Source organism: Notothenia rossii (genome assembly GCF_949606895.1).
Source record: "Notothenia rossii genome assembly, chromosome: 8".
Taxonomy (NCBI): domain Eukaryota; kingdom Metazoa; phylum Chordata; class Actinopteri; order Perciformes; family Nototheniidae; genus Notothenia; species Notothenia rossii.
In genome coordinates, this window is record NC_136906.1 from 16300536 (window position 1) to 16325968 (window position 25433).

At 42.9% G+C, this 25433-nt stretch overlaps 1 protein-coding gene across 1 annotated transcript; it reads left to right on the forward strand.

Annotated features, from left to right (window-relative positions):
- Window positions 1-281: 281 nt before the first annotated feature.
- dnaaf5 (dynein axonemal assembly factor 5) lies at window positions 282-25314 on the forward strand. The gene is made up of 13 exons (XM_079642917.1): window positions 282-1456; window positions 2481-2665; window positions 2767-2891; window positions 3127-3245; window positions 4861-5093; window positions 6663-6887; window positions 11412-11555; window positions 13101-13269; window positions 16229-16376; window positions 19082-19232; window positions 20813-20969; window positions 21413-21613; window positions 24753-25314. The coding sequence occupies exons 1-13, from the start codon at window positions 919-921 to the stop codon at window positions 24896-24898; spliced, it is 2541 nt and encodes an 846-aa protein (XP_079499043.1). The 5' UTR covers window positions 282-918; the 3' UTR covers window positions 24899-25314.
- Window positions 25315-25433: the final 119 nt, after the last annotated feature.

Sequence of the window (25433 nt, forward strand, 5' to 3'; positions counted from 1 at the left end):
AGGAAACATCCACCCTAAAAAAATTAGTAGGGTGTAATTCTGTAACATCATTATGACACAAACTGATCCATAAATGTAAAAACAGACTACGCAATTTAGAGACTCTGAAAATTACCAGCTACACACACCCCATCCTCTCTTAGTGACATTATGTAGACCTACAGTATGTCAATAATGGTATATTTATGATTGTTATAATGATTTATTCCCCTGTAGCTTAAGCTCTATGTCTATGTATTTCTTCGCTACTGTTCTTGCATTATGTACAAATAATTCCTAATACCTATACCAATGCCCTTCTTTGGACCACACACGATTTAGAAACTCATGCCTTCATTATCTCAACCACACATCTGTAAAGTTTTGTGACGCCAACTTTGTCCAGGCATTTAATTTAATTTATGTAGCCTACTCCTATATAACATGTAGAAACGTAACACTTTATAAAGAAAATATAAACTGTAGCCTACATTAGTTTACGAGTTTGTGTGTTTTATTGTTTTAGAGAAAATCTTAGTTTTTTACATAGGCTACATTTATATTGATGGATAGGGAATTTGGCAAACATAATTAACCCAGCTAACATGACCAGCAGACCAGCAAGGCAACACAAAACACAGCAATAATTCAAAGTTATTAAACCACAGGTTTTCCTGAAATTGGGCTACAATGCCAAAATCGAAGCACAGATTTTGGACCTCTAAAATATGAACTTCAATTTACATCAGTCTCTCCTGAAAATATTTTAAAACATAGATGTATCCTATATTTAGATTCAAAGGACTAGAGAGCTGCGAGCAGTAGCAACAGGAACGTTTTTGAGTGCAAATAAAGTTTGAGCTTTTGAATCGGAAGCTGTCGTAAAGCAGCCGTTTGTTTGTCGTGCAGCTGTAGGTTGCCATAACGATAACAGTCAAGATGGCAGCGATGGCGGCTGGAGATGAGCATGCTTCCTCTGAAATATTGAGAGGACTCGCCAGACATTTAAATTGTCTAAACGAAGACAATAAGTCGACAAGGAAGAGGGCTCTGGAGCTGATAAAGAGGGAGACAGTAGATAAAGGACTTTCCAGCAGCGTTTTACAGGAGCTTTTCTCTGCCCTACTCAAGCCTCTCCTTAAATGCCTGTCAGACCCGATGGAAAGATGCAGAGAAACTGCACTAACAATTACAACAGAGTTTATTCGTTGTGTCCCTAAACCGGAGGAGTCGCTGCCTTATCTAATGCCCTGTCTGGCTCAGAGGCTCGGGGAGAAGGAGACCCTGGAGACGGCGGAAGAACTCCGGCTGTTGGCTGTGGAGATGTTGACTCTGACGGTGGAGGTGTGCGGGAAGCATTTAGCCCCATATCTCACAGACATGATCAACATACTGCAGAGAACCATCGTCGATCCGTTCCCAGATGTCAGGAGAGAAAGTTGCAAATGCACCATAAACGTGGCAAAGTCTCTGCCAGGTTGGTAACACTTTTTTTGTTGTCGAAAAAGTATGTAGTTGCCATGGTTCCGAAGCACGGACTCCGACACGTCTGTTGAGTACGACAGAAAAACTCGCTTTCTTACTGCAGTGAGGCTAGTGTATGTTGAATATTTGACAAACTTTAACTCCGGATCTAGCGGCGTTTTTTTTACCACAGTCTTTGCCTCTGATGTCATTTTACAGACTGTAAGCAGCCATAGGACGCTCACATACGGGACCTTCAATCTAAATGGTCTTCCGCGTATGCGCACGCAGGTCCATATTGTTTTTTCAATAGATTCAACAGGGTCATGTGACCCTGTGACTCCAAATCTTAACTAATTATTGTAACTTCTTAGAACAAATAAAAAAAAACATTTTAATTTGAATGTAGTGCTTCTTCTGTTTTATATGAATACTTTTAATGAAAATGCTACTGTTTTTTATTTCAATGATTCAAAGGTGTTGTTGTCATATGCACAGTAGTTATGGCAATACAAGTTTAAGTCCCAGGATCCTTCAACAATGCAACATAAATATATAGACATACAACATACAACAATAACAAATAGTGCAAAAAGAAACAAAATAGAAATAAAATAAAATAGTTCAAGAGAAGTAAACAATATATATCTAACTTCATTTTATGAAGTCTTTCAGTACCTAAGCAAAGAAAAACCTACAGTGCAGCATTGTATTGCTACACTGGACGAGTAGATCACTACCCTTTTCATTGGATTCAAGTCAACATTTTATTTTATGTGAATATTTTACCAGTGGGACTTTTTGTTGAAAAGTAGTACCTTAATCCAAGTAATTTTGTATTAATTTAGGCTGCCTAATATTCTCTGGCAGGAAGTTTACAAGCCAAAGGGCCCTTATTTAAATGCCCAGTTATCATTATTTGTTTTTTGAAAACATAATTCAAGGATATATTCAGTGTTGATAATATATCAATGCATTACCCATCTCAACCGCAAACATTTAATGGACTGAAATTAATTTGATCTCCTTTTCTTCAGAGCACTTTCACATGCAGGCTGAGAGCCTCATGAAGCCTCTCATGCAGACGATTGCTCATCAACACTCACGGGTTCGAGTCTCAGTCATCGAAGCCACCGGGGCTGTCATTCAGCACAGCAACGGGAAAAACGTGGATGACGTGCTCTCTCACCTGGCTCAGAGACTGTTTGATGACTCGCCACAGGTTTGTTTAAAGCAACTATGCAATGCTAGAAGACCCACTGTGTGCCAATTAATGTACTGTTTATTAAGTTGCTCATATCTGATTTTTCTATTTTGTTCCAGGTGAGAAGAGCTGTGACTGTGGTCGTTGGTGATTGGCTACTTCAAATGAAAGACAGATACTCTTATTTCCACAAACTCGTCCCACTCTTGCTGACCTGTATTAGTGATGAGATCCCAGAAATAAGGTACAAATGGACATTGTTCTTATCCTTGATCATTATAAAAGGAAACGCCATCTGTTTATATACTGCAATTTCTTCTGGTTTGTAGACAAATATTCAATTAATATCTTACAGAGGATTTAAAAGTGAAATGGAAACATCCAATAAAGATCTACCATCTACAGTATATCTAAAATACAATGTATTGCACTGGCAGATGGTCGGGACAATGATCTGTGTTTCCACTTCTCTCCTGCAGCTGTCTAGCTGCTGATTTATGGAAGCAGGTAGGCGCCCAGTGGGAGAAGGAGAATGAAGACGATATCAAGGACAAGTTAGACTTTCTTCTCTCCCAACCTCCATTCTACCCACAAGGAGGTCAGTCACAGCATGGTTTGCTCTCTCTATTTAATCCGTAATAAGCCTTATTATTTTATATCATATTATATTATTGTATATTATTAAAATATAATATTTAGTGTTTTCTAGCACCTATACATTTTCTGCTCCGTTTTTTTTATAGCATTTAAATGTCATGTTTGAAGCAGAGTCATTTTAAATGTAAATGTTCTAACCTGAGCAACATACTCAAATCAATGTATGATTAACTTAGTTCAAGGACTTCACTGTACTCAAGACAGACCTGATGTTTCCTGGGGGGAACTTGGCAGAAAATCCCTGGGATCCAGTTTAAGCCTAGGCTACCGACTCAGACTTTCTTACACTCTGTAAGATTATCTTATTAAAATAATTATAAAGGTGAAGTTTAAGGAAAGGTTTCTGAAGTCTGGTAGTTTAATAGAGGAGAGGTTCTTGCTGGTGCATTGTCTTCGCACCATGCATATTTAAATATAATTATAAACGTATATTTAAATAATTATAAAGGTATATTTGGAATATAATTGTTATCTCTACCTCTTTGCTGAATCAAATATCTCTCTTTGCTCTGTCTCTGAGAGCGTCTGCCTTGGGGCCAGGCATGATTGTGAACCTGAACATGATCTCCGTGGCTCCAGCATCAGTCATCACACGTGCATGCATTGATGAGTGTGTGCATGCATGTGCTTGCATGTAATGGGTTGATTTCCTACGCTTTGCATTCTGGTTGAAGACCCTATATGAACTGTATGTGTTCCACAGCTACACATCTGACAAGGTGGATGGATATGGGCTCTGCCTGGGCACAGGAAAGGAAAGGAAAGGAAAGGGAAGGGAAGGGAAGGAAAAGGCTCTCTCTTTCTCTTTGTCTTTCTCTTACTTGCCATCATAAATCTGCCGGGCCTCCCAGTGTGAAGGGGTCACTGTCAGACAGTGAGAGACGACCTGAAAGGGGCTTGTTTAGTCTTGTCCTAGTGTGGTTCTCTGATTTATATCTGTCTTCCTTTTAGTCCCTTCTTCCTCTCATTAGTGTGCCTAAAGGAGAGAAGAACAAGGTGGGACCGAGAAAGAGGAGGGGGGAGCAAGGGTTGCTGGATTTCAAATGTAAATGACTGTTTAAGAAAGTGTTTCACTTGCAATGACAAGTGCCTTGCGAGGAAACCATAACCGTAAAAAAAAGAAAGAAGAAGATTGGTAGACAAAGTGAAAAGTTAGAAACCAGCAGATATTTGAAATCCTGGAAATAAGTCATACGTATTGTTCTGTAAATGATGTTCCTAGAGCTTGTTTGTAGTTTATATTGTAGTTATCTATACAAACTCTCAGAAAAGTTTGATATAGTGACCAAGGAAGAACGATCTAATGGAACCAAAACATGTGTTGCAAGGACTGTCAAAAACAAGGTGTTTGCTGACTTAATCAAAAAGGCATTCAGATACCTTTTATGATAATCAACATCTTACCCATCTCGGGGAGATTAATCAAGGTCATTCAGGAAAACAAAGACATTCACTAATTGAGAAGAATGTAGTTGGAGTGAGAGACTTTCTTCAAAAGTTGATCTGTAACAGAAGAGTATACATGTGTTTGAAAACATGAACTTTTTCTCTTCCAGTGGAGCGTCCAGGGCTTGGCTGCAGAGAGCTGGTGGTGAGAAACCTGGGTCGGCTGGTGCCGGCCATTAGCAACGACATAACGGACTGGCTGGTGCCCACGCGGGTCAGGACCTCTCAGCTGCTCTCCCTGCTGCTGCTCCACGCCGAGGACCACAGCGTCCAGCATCTGCAGCCCCTCCTGGCCATCCTCTACCGCGCCAGCACCGACGCGGAGAGGGACGTGGTCAGCAATGTGAGTCCCAGATATCTAGTCACTCATCATACTGTATTTCCTGTTTTGGATCAGGTTTGGTTTAGTAAAGCTCAAGACCCAATAAAACAATTTCGTTTATAAACAGGCCAGTGCATGACATTAAGGACTTTGGGAGATGGCCCTGTGGGCCATCTAAGCTAATTCACAGATGGCCCTGAGCCCAATAGAGATTGCCCTGAAAAATGCACGCGGACAAAATGATGCACGAAGGGTTTGGGGGGCCTCCCCCTAGAAAATTTAGATTTTTGCAGGTCTTAGATGCTGTCTGGTGCATTCTCTAGACTGAATTATAAGATGAACCACCACAATATTATATTGTACAATTTCAATTGTATTCTTCATTTAACTTGTTTGTGTTTGCTCGCTTGCATACCCTGCATAGCTATAAGAAATACTTAAGTTGTTGGCCAAGACACTTTCCATCTGATGAAGGCAAATGCCTTCCCAGATGTAAAAAAGTAGAAAACATTACATTCAGTTGTAACTGCCAAAACAAACATTATTTACACTATTATGGCGCCTGTTAAAAACATTTGTAATGTTATCTACTGTAAGTTGGTCGAATGAATGCTTCCTCATCCGGAAGCTGACCGAGCAGCAGTCGAGAAAAGCCGAGCGCATCCGTGAAGCACACAAAATGGCAACGTCAGAGTTCCCGTTAGCCGGCAAATCTAAATCTCTTCCTTCAAAATAATTTTCCCTTAGCGCAATACCGCTTCAGTTGCGCCACTTATGTGACAGACAAGAAGAGTATGTGACAGACAAGAAGAGTATGTGACAGACAAGAATAGTCAATTCTAATGTCTAACACTTAATGTGGAGAAAGAGATGTCCTGTATGGGTTGATTGTGCGTTGATCTGTTGGTAATGCCTCAGGGTTCCGGTGGGCATGTAAACAAATGCATAATGCTGCGCTATACTTTGTGGCCTCACCCGGTTGCATAGCGACACTTATTGTTTAGCTGTCTTTTGATAAGCAGGTAGTCATATCATTAGCTAGAACTAGCTGGATCTGATCGATATGGACATAAACGCGAGTGAAGTCTAATCTGACGGGAGAGAGAGATCAGCTGCTGCTGACGAGTCCACACGCAGCTCTGCATAATCACATGCAGCGGTGAGCGGAACAAAACACACACATCAGGTTAGAATATCACACGTAGCTATTTTAAATTACCTCTCAAACTACCGTAACTACCGTTTAGTTTTACTGTCGGGTCACTCATTACTGGATCCGCGAGTTGCATGATACTGGCATAATAGATTGCCCGATCGGGCAACCAGCAGGTGAGGCTTCATTGCCCGAGCTAAATACTAGGTGGCCATCGGGCCATCGGGCAGCCCTTAATGTCGAGCCCTGCAGGCAGATTCATTTCAGAACACATCTGTTGAACTTCAGCCCAGCTCAAGGACTTGGGATGCACCTGTTTACATAGGAGGATTCTGTAGTGATGTGTTGGAGGTTAAAAAAGTGGATCCTGTCCTCCTTTCCACTCGTTCATGCCTCTGCTTCTCTTCTCCTCTCTCTCTCTCTGTACCAACATCTAGAGCCTGGCAGCTGCTAAACTGTTGGGGACCTTTGTCCCTCCTGCCGTCTTCCTCAAGCTGCTGTTGGATCATGTGACAAACCTCTCCTCTTCCTCTCACCCCTGGGCCCCCCTCATGGTGCTGGCTGCGGTGCTGGGAGGCTGCTCCAAACCCCTCCTTAAACCACATCTTCAAGAGATTGCCAACAAACTGGCCCATCCTGACGTCTGCCAGGAATATCAACAGGTCAGCAGGGAGACGTTGGGTTAGATTGTGCTGATCTGTTTTTACCTTATTTACCTGAGGATGACTGCTCTTGGCCAGTAAAGCCATCTGCTGCATTCCTACGCAGTAAAACCACATCTCTCTACTGTTGTTAAATTGAATGAGGTTGCAGCAGGTCAGCATTTCACTGCGGGAGGGTAAACAGTTGGCTGGTACATTTGTTGAAATACATAGACTTGTTTTGATGGCAGATTTGCCAAGTTTTTCGTCTTGATTCACCACCTCAGCTGTTTTCTTTCCCAGTCTTGTTAGGTGATCTTAACAATGTCATAGATGTTCATTGTTAGGGCTGCTCAATTAATCGTATTTTAATCGCAATTACGATTATGGCTTGCAACAATTACGAAAACAACGTAATCGAAATAAAACAATTTTTTTTTTTTTTATTATTACTTTTTTTTTTTTTTTTTAAATACATTTTTTTTTGTATTGGTTTTTCAGTTGAATTATACTTAAAGTTCAGGGTAATGAACTGTTAAAAACATACAGTTTTTCTCCAATAAATTGATGTTTTCAAAGTAAATGGATAATCGTTTTTAATGATCGTTATATCAATTATTGACCCAAATAATCGAGATTATGATTTTTGTCATAATCGAGCAGCCCTAGTCATTGTATACACTCTCTCTGTGGACCATAAAACTCTTACATTTGGCAGGGCTGTGCAATAGTCATACTTTATACAGTATATGTTGACATTTGTCCCTTATGGAAATAAGTTTCATGATAAGATGCCTCATCTCTTGAAAGGGTTTGAGTCAAAGAGCCTACAAGTCTTTTCAACAGCACTACTGTACACATGGTTGGTTTAGTGGGTTCACTTTTGAGTCATTTTCTAAAATGCCGATTTTGATCAAGTGACAGTGCGGCCACATGGTGGTTTTCAAATCTAACATTACAAGTCTCTGGTCAAAGTGACTTCCTTCACATGCATATATGAAATGTGCTCCCACACATAACTTTTATTTTATTTTTGTAACTTGCATAGCAGCAATGATTACAAATTCCATGTGAGCTTCTCTGCAAATAGTCTACCAGTGGAAAAGTTTCATGGGGTTCGGAGCAGCACTGCTTCCCTTTCTCTCGCTCAAAATATGTTTCCCTTTCAGAATCAAAATAACTGAGCTATTTTCTGATACAGCTGCACTACTGACCCACCTATAACCATGACCCCAACCCCCCCTCCCAGTGAGGCCTGCAAGAATGTCCTCCCTGGGATAATAATAACAAAAATCCACCAATTTCTATTGACCCTCGCATGGTTACTCTGACCCCTCAGAGCAACCGTCAGCGCATAGCCTTTGTTTAGTTTGTTATAACCATGTGTTAGGTCTGCACCGGACTCTGCTTCAACCACGGCATTAAAAGAATCCCTGAAATCTCAAAGCCTTCCTGGTCAAGGCTGGTGATAAATGGCAGGGAATCTGACCCCCTGTGTCCTCCCTCGGTGCGATCCAGCGAGGTCACCCAGAGAGGGAGAACTAACAGGACGGGACAGTTTGTCACACAGATGGAGACAGACCTCTGCTTCCTCTCTGTCTGTTTCTCCATCTATTTCCGTCGGCCATTCTCTCTGTCTCTGTTTTTGACGGAAAAGGCATGTTGTGTTTCAATAGCTCACCCAGACAAAGCACCTGCAACTTTCTTCGACAACAGGCAGGGTTCATACGTAGCAGGGCGCAGGGCCAGGTCACTGTGTAGCTGCTAATGACACCACTGAGACAGGAACACCTGCATCCCTCGTTCTCTCTGGGATCAAATACTGACACTGAATAGTTCTCTTCCCTCAGTGTCTCAAAACAAAGTGTTGCTTAGCCCTGAAATATTTTTTTTGGAACTTGTTTACTTATTTATTTGTGGTTTTAATTTCCTGCAAACTTCCAAACATAGACATTGGAATAGTGGACCTAGTTGCCATGTTTAATTTCATCTGACTTTTTTTGTTTAAATAAGGGTTCTATAAAACTTGCAAGATATGTGTGTTTGGATCCAACTGGAAAAGAGTTATTTGCCACTTGACCCTTGAAAAGGAAGAAAAAATGTTTGTCTTGGACCAAATTAGGCCTGTTAGGAAATGAAATATAAATATTCTTCAAAGTGAACAGAGGCAGAAGGAGCGGCGGGGCTCCATGGGGAGTTTGGCGAACAAGATGAAGATTTGCAAACTGATACTTATGCAGTTCTTAACCACGCTGACTCTTTCAAGTCCCTGTTTTCTTTTCTTTTTTTCAGTGGGGGGAAAAATTGCCTATACCAATAAATGACAGATTCTCGATGAATAATATTATTGGTCATAAATTGAAGATGATGTCAAGGGTTTGAGGGAAAATGAAAGGAGAGCCAGTGGTCAGAAAAGCCACTGTGCTCTGAGGTACCCTCTGTAGGTTATAAATGGCCGTGTTTGCTTCTGATTCGCAAACAGGTTTTCTTTTTAAAGTGGTGTTCCACAGAGAATGAACAAATCCCCACCATTAAACACACACCTGAGTGTTGCTGTGTTGTGTTTAGCCATGGTGACCGGGGCATCACAATATCTGCAGGGCTGAAGTCAACTAGTAAAGATGGTACCAAGAGAGAGGAAGAAAGGCATAAAGATGGGACCTAGCAGCGGGCACATTTACAACCTTGCTTGTCAACAGTTAATATGCTGTCTTGGTGAAACTGTAAGAAGTGCCTTCAGTAGCCTAGAGGGACAGAACGGCAGGAGAGTGGGGAGAAAAGAAGGCTCTGTGTCTTTTCATCCCGTCTGTGTATGGAGAAACATTTGCACTTGTGTCACAGCGACCACTATTGTGCTGAATAAACACACAGTACATACGGCCATACATCAGCGTGTCTACTGCATGCCTGCCCTTTGTCATGAGTGACAGCTGCGGACTGCTCCCTGCTCCACTGAACGACAGATGAAGAGAGGAGAAGAAAGGCAGCATAGCAAACTTTACCTTACTGCGAGGGGTCGGCATCCCATGCACCGCCAGTGTTTGTTTTTCCTGTTGCCATAGCAACATCAGTAGTTGTGAGGAGTGGGCTCCCCACTGGATAGGAATCCATCAGCTGTTATGGCTTCTTAAAGTGGAGTCGTGCTTGTGTGTGTGTAATGGATTTATCCAGTGGTGGACAGATGCACACACTCTGCGCAACGAGGCCCCTGGAGCGTGCCCAGGCCAATGAAACCAGGTGTATCTCGGCCGGCTCCAGGTGTCCACCTAGTCATTACACTGCACTACTTTTTCCGCTCTCCCTCTCTCTCTCTCTCTCTCTCTCTCTCTCTCTCTCTCTCTCTCTCTCTCTCTCTCTCTCTCTCTCTTAGCCAGCCCTAATGGTTGTTGTCTGTGTATAATATGCATGTCCGCGTATGTATACGCTAATGGCTATGTCTGCCACTGTTTGTCACGTTATTTCCACTACTGCCTCCCTGAAACTCAGACTATGTTTATGTGCCAGTGAATGGCTTGGCTCATCAATGACTGTGTGAACACATTCAAACAAGAAAGCACAGTGCAGTGGGCGAGCTGGGAGAGTCTTGGTTGTTCAGGGCTGCGTGAACATTTAGTTTAGACTCAAACTGCTTCAGGAAAAACATGTTTACACACTTGGCTTACACCCTGGACTCAAGATACACTAGCAAGATTTTTTCCCGTGTGTGCTCAACTTTCTGTTGCTAAATGAAAACATTTGTATATTTGGCTTGCAGACTGAAAGTCCATTATCTCTCTTTTTTATTTTAAAAACCTCTGAGCATCTTTACCTGGCTTGACAACTGTTTTCCTTCAAAATGAACGCCAAGCTGTGTGGTACAATAGCTACTCAAATGTGTGAAAAGAGAGTGCGCCCCCCAGTGATGGAGCACTGGTATTTATCTGTCGAGCTCAGTGAGTGGTGTGTTTTGAATGAGGGAGCATGTGAGGAGGTTGCTCACACACTTGTGTCCCCCTCACAAGACCAAAGTAAACACCTGGATGAATCTTTAATGGCTCTTAACTCTCCACATACAAAAACACACACCCTCTCTAACTCACACACACTTACCTTACCTTCCATGTCCCCCCTCAATCCTCCAGCCCACCCCCTGGCATCCAGCTCTAATGACAGGCAGTGAGAAAACAGGAAGCAAGGCCATGATCCCAGTAATGGCATAGAAATTAGCCGCCGCCCCGCGTCTTTGTCTAAACATGAGCTCACCACAACACTGGCTGACAAGTGACAGCAATCTCACACACACTCATGTCTGGAAAGTTCTCACTCTGAGTTATTGTATTTTGTCGATCACTCGGTTATTCTTTGTGTAAACAAACAAAAAAAAGCCCGTTTAACTTCTTGTGATGGTGTTCTGTGGAAGACAAAGTAGAGCAATAAAATAAGTTTGTGAGGTCTGAAGTGCAATCGGGTTTATTGATAGACATGGCAGACGTTCAAGGCAAACACTTGGAGCACTTACTTGTGTGTACAACCAGATTATAATTAATATGTCTTTCTCCTTCTCAGGTTGTGTACTTAGAGCAGTTGTTGGGCTGTGTGGATGCACTGCTGTGTCAGAGCGAGTCAGACTGCAGTGAAGTGAGCCTGCAGCTGCTGCAGGTGCTGGTCACTGTCCAGAGCCTCTGTCCAGAGCCACATCTCAGCGAAAAGGTGAGAAAACACAGCTCAACATTCAAAAGATGCAATCGCAGATGCATCCCCTATGCAGCCTAGCCGTCAATTAGTTCCAAGTGGGTAAACAACAACACAAATGTTCTACCTTGATTTTTCTTTGTACCTTCTTTCCCCTTCAATTTAAGTTTCCCATCCTTTTTTTATTAGAATGGTAAGGAGGTTTTATGAAGTAAGAGAGCTATTTTAGGAATGTCAGCATTTGGACAGGTTCAAAGTGGGCATGGCTAACTGTATGATTACCCACTTAGCCAGGGGAGCTGAAATTGCACCTTTGGAGTGGAACTTTAAATTCAGTTCTGGGTGAAAGGAGGCGGGTGCAAGGTAAGGGGAAAAGAAAGAATGAAGTAAAGGAAAAGTACAGGCGGGGAAAGGTGAGTTGCTCTTTAACAGGTGTGTGTCATCCACACAGTTCCATGTGTGGCTCCATGATGCCTTCTCAGGCCACAACAGCAAAGTGATTTCCAAGTAACAAGCTCTCATGTTGTGGCCAGCCTCTAAATGCAAAGGGACGGACAGGAACAGTGATAAGCGAAGCCAGCGGTATCTGAGGCCAGCATGTCGCCTAACTGCTTGTCGCCGTAGGAGACTAATGACAGGGATAGGAGCGGGAAGGGATTGGCAGCGATGCTTGCCAGACACCACACACCAGTGCGTGTGTGTGTTTACGTCTGTCTGCACTCTGCATCACTGTGTGGAGCCGTGTTAGACAAGAGATGAGAAGGAATGGATTAAGGAAAAGAGAGGGAGGGTGAGAATGGCCTTTGGCATTCCCGGACTCAGAGGAAAAGCGGAACTTGTTTTCCCAGAAAGAGGGCAAGAATTTCCCATCACTGGACAGCTCGGGGTTGTCTAGCTTCCTTCAGAAGGGGCCGATCTGTGACTCAGACATTGTCTCAGTCCCTGTCCATCCCTGAGGGACTATGAGGGGAACTATGGAGAGCCCTACAGGGTCAGTTCCCCTGCCCTAAAGAGTCAGACAATTATTTACTCTGCTTTCTCTCTTTCTTTCCTTCCCCCCCTAGTGTGTGTGTGTGTGTGTGTGTGTGTGTGTGTGTGTGTGTGTGTGTGTGTGTGTGTGTGTGTGTGTGTGTGTGTGTGTGTGTGTGTGTGTGTGTGTGTGTGTGTGTGTGTGTGTGTGTGTGTGTGTGTGTGTGTGTGTGTGTGTGTGTGTGTGTGTGTGTGTGTGTGTGTGTGTGTGTGTGTGTGTGTGTGTGTGTGTGTGTGTGTGTGTGTGTGTGTGTGTGTGTGTGTGTGTGTGTGTGTGTGTCCTTGTCATGTCTGCAGTGTTGTTCTTCCCATGGGTTCACATGATGGGTCTGCCTCCCGTGTGAGAATTCCTGAAGTTACAAGCAAACTGCTGTAATTGTTCAACTTTAACACAACACCCTCTGCTCTTGTCACTTTTTCTCATCAACTCTTCATCTCTGTCTCTTCGTCTTTTATTTGATTAACTTCTCCAAAATGTAATGTTGCAGGTTAAACAATGTTTAATTTCATTTCACCTATCCCTCTCTCCCACAGGCGTTGGAGAGCGTGCAGTGTTTGTGTAAGGTGCAGGGTCTGGACTCAGTGAAGGATCTCTATAGACAACATATGGGCCAGCTGCTGGGCTGGCTGTCGGCCTCTGTCAACACCTGGTCCAGTTACTCCCCGCAGAGACTCCAACTGCATATCATAGTCATACAATCAGGTGAGAAGTGAAGCCTGAATGTGCACAAGACATTGCCAAATTATACAGAAGGTGCTGAAATCTGCACGCATGGAGACACAATAAAGTCAGAAATGTACAGTAAGGTTTGGCTCCCAAATCACCTGTTAATGATGGAAACGCACTACATCATCAGTCATCATTCTGCACATGATCATTGGATCCATTTAACCTCACGTTGGTTGAGACTGTATAATCTCCATCTTGTTTTAAACCTTGCTTCATGTTGTAGTTGTCAAGCCAATCTTTCCTCAACTTGCTCAGACTCATATTAAGCCATATTTTAAGCCTCAAATTGTTTGTCCTGTTCACACCTGATCCATCATCCAGATCAAAACCAGCAGCACAGGTTCTCTCTTGTATGATCCAGATTGTTTATAGAAGTTATTTGTAATAAGATAAGATAAGAGGTACTTTTTTGATCCCAAATTGGGAAATGTGTGCAGCAGTATAAAAAACAACAAAACAAAACAAGGCATTGCACCCAAGTAGAAATTAAACAGTGGAAATAAACAATTCTAGAATTAAAACATCTTAAAATAGAATTAAAACAGCATTTAAAAAGTAGAAAATATACATTAGATCGTGAAGATAAAACAGATCTATAAACTTTGACAATAAAACACGATTGAAAGGCTTTAGACACACTATAAAGCAGGATATTGTTTACGTTAATGTTTCCCGATGCTTAATTTTTTATACCTGCACCATCAGGAAGTCCCTTACTGCTTCGTTTTTAGTATGTAAGCTTCAAAAGAAAGGGTTAATGGTGCTTGGAGCAATTTTTAGTACCACTTGGATGGATATTAAGGCTGTCAAATGACGCAGAATTTAAGGTTAAATTACTTATGATTTTTTCCATAACACGCCCAATGATTGTTTCTCCTTCTTGTTGTCTGAGATGGATGTCTGTTACCCAAGCAGAGAGGCTCATGGTCAAACAAACCCACACAGGGCTGTCATTAGCACCAGTGACCACTCCCCCCCCCCTAGTGTGTGTGTGTGTGTGTGTGTGTGTGTGTGTGTGTGTGTGTGTGTGTGTGTGTGTGTGTGTGTGTGTGTGTGTGTGTGTGTGTGTGTGTGTGTGTGTGTGTGTGTGTGTGTGTGTGTGTGTGTGTGTGTGTGTGTGTGTGTGTGTGTGTGTGTGTGTGTGTGTGTGTGTGTGTGTGTGTGTGTGTGTGTGTGTGTGTGTGTGTGTGTGTGTGTGTGTGTGTGTGTGTGTTAAAAAGCTGTGACCCTTTCTTTGGTGCTGAGACTTCCCGTTACCTCTGTCTATACAACATAATCCTCCATCATCAGCACCTCTCTGTGCCACACTTTCATCTCCTTCTCTCTCCCTCCCCTCTATTTCTAAATGACTCTGCTCAGCTGGTTACCCCTCTAACACACACACTCCCATGGCTAACTGACCAGTCCATTCTAAGTCCACTCAGTGATCCCTATGCAGGTCACCACATCAAACGGCACCACAGCCGCCTGCTCTTGACCTTCCCCTAGATCAAGGCTACTTTGAAGTTGTGTGTGTGTGTGTGTGTGTGTGTGTGTGTGTAAGCTTCCTTAGGTTTCATTCCTACAGATATGATCTTTGCTCCCTTAACAGGACCCTAGCACTTTATGTCGGCAGCTGAACAGAAAGTGTTTGGCTCCTTTTGTTTTATGTGCACATGACTCAGGGAAATCAAACCCCTGCTGAACAATTGACGGTAGTCAATGTGATAACTGAGAATGGTTCATTTTGCTTGCTCATCAGCTCCTTACGGACTCCATCTGCGCTTGTTGGAGACAATCATTATTATCGCTCTCTCATATCCTCCTCACAGTCCTTCAGCTGGTGTGAGAATGATTGATTCATTGTCTCTGTAGATTTGAGTGCCTTGCTCAAGGACAGGACATATGTTGATGTTCCGGGTAAGGCATAATTAGGAGTGATTGTATGTGTGTCTCTATGACTTCAGTGCTATTTCCTATCACTGGCTTGTCATATCCTTAGTGTGGTGACTATCAGACGCCACCTTTATCACCCATGGTTGAATGACACACCCTTTGATTCCCACATTCTCTCTCTTTTTCCAATATCTGTTCATGCCATTGGTCTCCACCCAGTCTCAGGATTTCCTCTGTCTCCTCTCACATCTGAACAATTGATAGTCTGAAAAGAGCATTGGCTATAATCAGTCTTTTCACAACCACAGATTACTATATATAGCTCTGTAAACATGCTGTGTGTGTGTGTGTGTGTGTGTGTGTGTGTGTGTGTGTGTGTGTGTGTGTGTGTGTGTGTGTGTGTGTGTGTGTGTGTGTGTGTGTGTGTGTGTGTGTGTGTGTGTGTGTGTGTGTGTGTGTGTGTGTGTGTGTGTGTGTGTGTGTGTGTGTGTGTGTGTGTGTGTGTGTGTGTGTGTGTGTGTGTGTGTGTGTGTGTGTGTGTGTGTGTGTGTGTGTGTGTGTGTGTGTGTGTGTGAGAATACTTTCATAGTGAGTTTCAGGTTTTTCCTGTAAAATACACTTGTATAGAAAACACTTTGTCACACAAAGGCCTTTTTATGTGTCATTTCCTCCGAGCGCTGTGTCACTGTCTCCTCATCCATCTCTTAATAACTGAAGCCCTCTGGTCAGTGATGAACATAAAAACAGTTTTTTGTCCCTACAAGCTCTTTATTGTTTAGCAATATAGTTGGTCTGGATGACGAAGAATTAAGGAAAGGCATACAATATAGAGTCTTTGCTCAGGAAAGGAATGTATTTAGTGTGTAATAAGAAGGAGTTACTGTATGAATTCTGTCTAAACAAAGAAGGTCCAAACACTGCTAGAGTTGGCGTTTCAGTGACTCAATGGTTCCATATTTTAATTCTGTTTCCATACTGTAAACTTTACAATAATGGCAAACAATGCCAAACCAATCTTTTGCCATAGTAGTAACATACAACTGTGTGTCTGTTACAGGTCCAGTGATTGGGGAGTTTGTGAGCCAGTTGATGCCTCTGCTGTGCTGCTGCCTTCAACCAGACAGAGACATAGAGATGAGGATGACCATCTTCACAATGCTTGCTAAGTTGCTACTAGATGCAACAAACACACTGGATTCTCAGGGGTGAGTGGTCATACACACAGAGCAAATGATCTTAAACAAAGTCTCACACACACAGCAGCTGACTTGTCCTAGTTAGTCATCACTTGAGGTCACATTGGGCTTAATTTGTTTGGGTTTTACTAGTCTCCAGTTTTCCAAGTCATCGTTATAAGTCATATTTTTAGAACTGACCTCACATTAACCTGCAAGTTAGCACCTCAGCCACAAGTAACCATAATCAGGAATGTGTCATTTGCCTGAGGTCATTGTTACTCTCACCTTCTTTAGGACTGGTGGTTGATTCAGGGTCATAAGATAGATGAACTCACTAAATGTATGAAGTCCCATTTGAGTTAACATGGTTCATCTGGGAGTGTTGGTTACAGTAACTCAAAATATGTTTTTTTTCTTTCCAGCATACTTGAATTATACCAAAGGCAATTTATGTCTGAATTGTTCCTTGGTGATTTAGTAACACCTTTAAATGTTTATTGGCTAATTAATGACGAAGGATAGGCGTGAAGTCTGACACCCAGAGAGGAGCTCCCGTCTTTGGGGTCTTTCTGACTGCGCCCCCCCCCCCTCACCGTTCAGGGTCCTTCGATCCCTCAGCTGTGCAGCTTTCAGGCTGGACTCAAAGCTCTAATCTGAGGGAATGCATTAAGCCTGAGGCCCTTTCCAGCTGCTGCTGTCCATCAGAAAGACAAACCTTGTCCATTTTGTTTCCATGGAGACATCTGTGCAGTTTGTAACTAACGCTTAGCCTTCAGCCAAGGGGTCTGTAAGGACTCGTAGGTGTTTCCAACGGTGAATGTAAGGGATAGATGTTGGCATGAGTCTGGCGGCAGTGTAAAGAATATAAGACAAAATAATAACCTGTCAGCGAAAAATGTTGCATAAACAGAACATTTAGCCACCTTTGCCAAAAACGTGGAAATTGGAACTTTGTTCAGCTTTCATCAGGTTACTTTATCCATAAATGTGCACGTTAGACAAAAGGAGCCTCTGTCTCTTCCTCACTCTCAGTGCGCCCACCTGTGCTGCTAACTGCTTCTCTCGTTCCTCAGATATATCTCCGGTGCTCACAGGACCATCAGCAGACAGAAATCATGTTACACCTTCAAAAGGTTTCAAACAAATGCTTAACTGACAGTATGTGGGGCTGTGCGGTCTGCCATAATATTTCCATTCATACTCCTCTTATGCCTCCATTCATGATTTATGGCCCGATCCTTGCTCGGCAGATTATATCCCACACACACACACACACACACACACACACACACACACACACACACACACACACACACACACACACACACACACACACACACACACACACACACACACACACACACACACACACATACACACACACACATACACACACACACATACACACACACACACACACACACACACACACACACGCTATATGTCATCAAGACGACAATGATAGTTATAGAGAAAACCTCTTCTCTTTGTTCTACAACCAACATGTCATAATGACAGCTCCAATATATAACAAGCAGAAAGGGAAAGTGTGTGCCTTTCATCCCCACACACACACACACACACACACACACACACACACACACACACACACACACACACACATAATGTCTTTGTTTTATGTGGATTTGTGTGCTGTGATCAAAAAGCTGGATGTGAAATGTAAGTAGAAGGTGTACGAAATGACAGTTCATCCTCTTTCCCTAAGATGTGGTGGGCAAAAATAATAGAGCGTGTGCTTTCATGCACGTGTGAACTGCATCAAGCACCCGTCTTTAGTCTTAATTTCAGCTTTCAAGACATAAAACAAGAAAACTGCTAGTTCTGTGAATTATTTATAACTTAAATCAAATGAGATTAACACTATTCTTTTATAAGGCCTTAAAAGCTAGACCCTGTAAAATAAGTATAATGCTAATGTGTGGATAATCATCAATGAAATAATCAAGCTGATGTTCAGAGTAATGAACTGCATTCCAGTGTTGCCTAACAAATGTTACTAAATGAAATACTGTGTCAAACATAAACGTATTAAACTGCGTGTATGCATAGACATACAAGTGTCTTTTTTTCCTTTGCACATCATCCCTGCTTTGTGGAAAAAATGTCTTTCCATCTCCTGGCCTCCTTCATGATGAGCTTTCATCACCTGTCAAAATGAAAAAACTGAGCTAGCAGTGCATGGTCCTTGGTCCTGGATGTGTTAGTGGCACGCAGTCTCCCCCTACTGGCACTGAAGCAATACAGCACATTTGACTCAATGTCATGAGAAGTTAGTCGTGACACCAGCTGAACAGCCAGAGGCGAGAGGCATCTACAAGAGTTGGTTTGGAGCAAAAGGCCAGTCTGCTAGTGTGTGAGAGAATGTCAGAGTGCCTAAGCCAGCATGGAAAACAGAGAGAAGGGAAAGGCAGACACCCAGATGTTGCACTCCTCGCCTCCTGCTTCTCCTCCTGCCCCCCCCCCCCCCGCTCATCCTTCTGCTGTACATCAAGTGTGGGAACATGAGCTTGGTATAGCCCTTTTTGTTGTAGTAGCATTCCCAACAGCTATTATCGTTAGCGTGTCCTCAAAATGGGCAGCATTGTTTGCTAGCTGTTAAAAAATATAGAAATGCTAATATAATGTACCTCCATATGAAATACACACGGGAATGTAAACGTCTTCCTCTCCGATGTTCTGTCTCCATACTTTACTCTCTGCCCTCTTCGCAGGCATTTCCGTGACGAGGCAGAGAAGTTCCTGTGTGACGTCTTGCTTCCTAACCTGGTGTGGCGGGCAGGCCGTTCTGCAGCTGCCGTCCGCACCTCTGCCCTCAGCTGTCTGCTGGCCCTGCTGCATGGAGGGGCCATCGCACCTGGACAGGTACACACACAGAGGACGTGTGCAAATCTAAACATGACGCACACACAGGGGTTACATTTGTTTCCACCTGTGCAATGCAAAGGGACCCATGAGCATTGAAAGCTAACACAGTATACGAAAGGTCTCCAGAAAAAAAACCGCACTACTGATCTCCAATCTGCAGAAACACTTTCATTGACCCAGCTGTAAAGGCATTCTTTTAACCCACAGGGACTTGACATTTACTTCAAATTCTCTGTTTTGTCCATTTCACATGAAAATGGATGGTCCCACTTGGCCATTCGGGAAAGTATATCGTCAGCCATCTTTCTCCCCTTGGCTGAAGGAGTTGGCCGCGGCAGGTAGCAGGTGTACGCGGGGGCTAGCAGGTTCACATACCTTTGTCCCCCAGGAACAATGCTTCCACTGTTCTGGGCTCCGGTTGTTCGTAGAAACTATCACCGAGATATGCTCTTGCACCTGCCTGCCGGAGCATGTGCCCAGTTCCAGTATGTGAGCTAGCACACGCACATCTGGCTGAATGACCAGTTATCACCGGCTCACACTCCGCTTCTTTTCACACGTCTTTAACTACAAGGTTAAGCAAATAGCTGGGGGACAGCATGAGCAGGTGTTTGGGTGTGCCATCACATTTGTACCATCTAATGGCACCCGAACGTCTTCATAAGAATAGAACATCTGCAAAAGGGGTGACAGGGCTGTGTTCCTCTCCGAGTTGGGGTTCACAATGTGGTTAAAGCAGAGGTGACATAACCATCAGCATGTGTGTATTTCCAAAGGAAGTCAAACAGCTTTTTCATTTAGAAGGACAGTGTTTGCTCACTACTCCCTGTGATAACAATTAGTAGCTCCAGTTACACTTGGCACCTTCATCACTGATGTAATGCCGGATAACTCCTCTGCCAAATGTTCCTCCTGTTTCTGTCTCATTCTTTCCCTCTCCCCTCAATCCCTTTTTTACTGTTTTGCGTGGTTTCGATAGCAAACAGCCAGGATGACAGAGGGTTTTGCCATTAGCTAGCAGTCATTTCACCTTGTTTGTCCATTTCCTCTGCTTCGCATCTGTTGGTGTGATGAAAACATCGGTCTGCACTCGACATCTGATGATGGGCTCCATGCCCGTGTGTCTTTATAAACTGATCCAGAGCTGATGGGAATCTGTCATCTTTGAGTGATATTTCACTTTGGAACCAAAATTCCCATAAATCCAAAAAGGAATAATAAAATAAGTGTGTGGAAACTGTTCATCTTTCCGAAGGATGGTTTTTTGCTTTCACTAACTAGCCTTGGCTTTGCTACTTCTCATTGTTGACAACTGAGGGGTGCAAAGAACTGGAAAGAAGAAACATTTGAGAGGGTTTTGGAACTCAAAGGAAGTAGTCTGGACCAAAATGTCTCAAAGCAATCACTCCAGTCAGTTTCCATTTACCATTAGGGAAATCTTCACAATAACAAACTTTGCACAAAAACACCTTTTTAACTGTTGAATTAATTGCATTCATATAATATAATTGTATTATTTGTACTTTGAGCTTGCCATTATTGATCTGTATGCTGGTCTGGGCCTTTCCTGTGTGCAGCTGCTGTGTCTGGAGGAGAAGGTGAGTCCCCAGGTGTTGTCGGCCCTGGAGGAGGACTCTCAGATGGCCCGGCTGCTGGCCTGTCGCTCCCTTTCCACCATACTCCGACTTATAGGAGCCAGTCTGCACCCTGAGGCCCTCAACAAGATCTACCCCGGTGGGTGCAGAACACACTTAACACTGACATTTACACTTTGCAAAAAATGCTGTAGATTACATCACAATTAAATCTACATATGTATAATATTATAACAATGATTATAATGACGTTAGAACTAAATCAATTTACTCACTTAAAGGTCGCCTATTATGCAAAATCCACTTTTTCATGTCTTTTATACATAAACATGTGTCCCCGCTGTGTGGGGAGGGGCTCCTTATTTCAAGTAACAGACCCAGAATCAGCACTTTTGAAACAGGGCTGAAACAGAGGGGTCTATGGGATGCTGCAATAATCTGTTTTTGGATCCAAACACTTCAGAGACATGTTTTTTATATAACAGAGAACTATAATATATTGATGAAAAACAGGATGATAGGGAATCTTTAATAGACGAAAGTTTTTGAGACGTTTTGTTGTGTGGTGGTGTTTTCCCACAGTGCTGCTGAAGCGTCTGGACGACAGCAGTGAGGAGGTGCGCAGCGTGGCCCTGCAGGCCCTCGGGCTGTGGCTCTCCAGCCTGACCAAAGACTACCCCCCCGAGCTCTATGCTGCTCATCTGCAGCTCCTCTTCCAGCAGCTCCTCCTGTACCTCGACGACCCCGACGACCCCGACGACTCGGTGCAGGGCCAAGTGCTCGGTGAGACTGGAAGGGGTGTTTTAATCCTGCAGCCTCAGATATGAGGGTGGAGTGTTGAGCATGGTGGTAGCCTAACAGAAGATTATACACATGAGAGATAAGAGTGTGGGTCTTTTTAAAAGGGGACACAAACGTTCCTTTTTCCATATTTTCTCTCTGTGGGAGTACCACAGATTCTCCTTCTACTCTTTATGATTTCCAACATGTTGATGACAACCATTACTCATGACAAAGAAAGCCAACTCTTTTTCTTTTGTCCTTTAATGCGCTGTTGACAATCCTTGATACCAATGCTGATAAGAATAAGGAGAGATCGTCAAGATAACAAACTCATGTGAATATACTGTAAATGACTTGAAACGATTATGTGATACGGACCTCATGACCGTGATCATCTGATAAGCGTTGCAGGAAGTACAGACAGTCATAATTGTGAAGGTGAGGTCACCATGAAAGCAGAGCTTAGCCATGATGATCCGCAGACCAGCCTGCTGTTTCCAAGAGGCTCACAGATGATGAGAGGAATAAGGGGTATCCTCTATCAAACACTAGATGATTGCCTGGCTCGCTGCCAGCAGATCCCCCCCCCCCCTGTACTTTATTTCAAGAGAGCACTGTTATCCTTGCTTTCTACACCATTTATCACCAAAGCAGCTTCGGCAATTCTTCTTTCCAAAGCAAGCCCTTACAAGCAGGAGGTTGGCCTCAAACGTGAAACACAAGATCCAGATTAGGATTAGCACCCACCTCAGAGACACCATAGAGTGTATACACGGATTGGACATCACCTACAGGTCGGAAAAGAGAAAAAACAAGTGCCTTCAATCTGCATTTTTTTTCAAATAGCTAACATGGCAGCTCCCGTATGAAGAAGTCCAGTTGCATAGAGGTTTGAGAAAATGGCCCTACTTCTCAGCTGATTTATTACCTCCGTGAAAATATTTTCTGTAGGTTTATGGTCTCAATATCCAGTTTCAAGTCAAGAAGGCCAAACTTAATACTTCAAAACAGTAGTATACAAACCTATAGGTGACATCATGTCGACTTCTTGTATAAAGTATATAAGGGAGACACTTCACAGGTTAATATGTGAGCTCTGATATATTATGAACTCCTTTGCCAGTTCACCTGGTGTAGACTCAGATGTGTGTGTGGCAAACCTCTGCCTCCCCTACCAGAGTCTCCTTTAAACACGGAACAGTCCCGCCTAATGGAAACCACATGGGGATCCCCCTTCCCCTCGCCGCCTTTCCAAATCTTTCCTCACGCCCATCCTGCTCAATCCCTTTGTCTTTTATCCATACTTCGAACTTGTTGATCTCATTCCCAGTGTTTTCAGACAGACCCGTAGCTGTGTTTTTATTGAGGAATCAATGGAAAGTCTTATTGGCTTTTTTGGAAGTGTGTAACCGGTGCTCAGCTCCTCTGGACTTCCACTCTCTCCCTCTCTCTCATGGATGTTAGCTGTCATTACTTCTGACACAGTGCAGGTGACACTGATGCCTTAGCCAGTCCAAAGAGGCCTCTCTACAGGGTCTCTCATCTTCATATGACTAGTGATAGAGGGAAAGAAAAAAAAAAAGTGAGGAGAAATCATTCACACACATTTACCAGCTGCAGCTACGGACTCTGGTCCCGCAAAACCGCTTTGAAAGCATTTTTAAGGAACCTTTTTTATAGCCATTGGTTATCAAAATGACGGTTACTTTGACTACTGTTGGTAGAATAACACATAGTAGATCAACTTTCTGAGACGCCTTCGCCCACAGACAAAGGCTGTGTATTTCTTGTACCGAGTGATTTTCCATAATGTTCAGGTGCTTTTTCAGGATTTTCTTTTAAAAAAAACACTCGGGGCAGAATACTTCAGCAGCCTCTGGAAGTGTTGCAGCACATCAGGCCCTAACAGTGAAAAGATATCTGAGCCATTGTACCGGCTGCTGACAGCTCAGAGTCTCTTTGTGAAATAAGATGACCTCACATCTTGCTGAGTGATCGTGTGCATCTGACAGCACCCTTAACCGCCTGTGCCGCAAATATGGAAGCATTCCTCACTCTCATGCATGGCTCTGTTTGAAGATTTTTTTTGTTCCTCCCCCCCTCTCTGTCTCTTTTTTCCACTTAATAGTTGATCCTATTCTAACGCTTCTTGAATTTCAAACGCATATCTGTAAAGTGGCTTGATGTGTGCAGCATGTCCTGACATCTCCTCCCTCCTTCTCTCACTCTCCACCCTGATAATCCCACCATCCTGGCAGCCCGGCTGCTACCTGCTCAGTCACACAGACACAGTTGGCACGGGTATAACTCACTTCTCACAAGTCCTCATTGTTCTCCTCGTATTCAAAGTCCCGCCACCCCACCTCTATTTCCTCGGAGTACAGTATACACAAAAGCTAAAATCCCCTCCATCGCCTTGAAGAACAGAGGCGGGTATCAGATGATGAGTTTACATGAGCTAAGTCATCCTGAGTGGCGGCATGTCACCACTGGGACAGCACTTCTGCATTGTGGTTTCGGAAGCATTTACCCCTTGACAGCGTTCACGTAATTCAATATACTCGAGAAAATCAGCAGAAGGTGTGGGAACAGCCGGAGGAACATTTTTGAACAGATGATTATTGCCTTCAAGTGGAAGGAAAGTGCATCTGCATTGTGTGACTTGTGTACTGTAGTTCATTACTGCCATCTGCTGGTGCACTGACACCTTTTTTTAAAAACTTTTTTACTAATAATATCAAGTTAAGACATTTACTTGTACCAGGTTAAAACGAAAAAACTTAATTTAACATTCAAAGTAAACATGATTTTATTGTGCCTGAATTTGAATAAGTGCATTAAAATGTTATATAAACTCTTCCGCCCCTGTTTTAAGGAGATACATGTACCTCATTGATGGTCAATACCAACATGGAAGAAGTAAAAACAGGACATGGAGTCAGGATATGACCATCAAACCCTTTCATTCACCGGAGATCCCCATCGTTGGTTGTAAACTAACTCTCCCATGAAGAATTAGGCTTAAAGGATTTTCAATTGAAGATCATGTTACAGAATAATGAGTATTCCTTTGTTTGTGTAAAAATGTTTTAACTCCTGTCCTTTTTGTGTTTGGTTTTGTTTCTGTTTGTTTGTCCAGAGATCCTGAAGAAAGGTAGCTCAGTCCATCCGTCACTTCTGCAAAGGGAGGTGGAGGCGGTGAGAGACAAACAGCGGAGTCCTCTCTACTGCGACCAGCTGCTCCAGCACATCAGCTCTCTGCCAGCAGGGGCAGGAGCAGATTAATGTGCCTTACTTAAAAAAAAATGCTCTCCTCACATTTTGAACCATTTATGAACCTATAGCAACATGCTGGAAATAATATGATGGTGCATTTTTTTCTTAAGGACTTGATACCCTTAACATTATCTGATGTGTATTGGCCTTAAATGTATCATTCCTCATGGGGTGAGTAGGTGATCTCTGGTTCCTCTTTTAATTCAGAATGTCTCCTTCTCAATTTGTTAAAGAAGAGTTGTTTTGCTTTCATTCTTCTTCTTCTTGAGTCTGTTCCTATGTACAGTTTTAAGGAAGACAAACCCAGTGTGTTTAAATGTGTTCTTTATGTACTGATGAGTCTTCTTTGTGCCTTCCTGAACCCAAACTCTCAGCAAGTTGTGATTGTTGTCTTTCAAATAAATAAATGAAATGATATTCTTAAATAGTATGTCAATATCTTTTAAAACTATATCAAAATAATAATGGTTTTAGGTCCTGTAGACATTGTGAAAACCAGTATTTTTACATAGTTCTCGAAAAGTCACTTCACCTTTTATTAGTT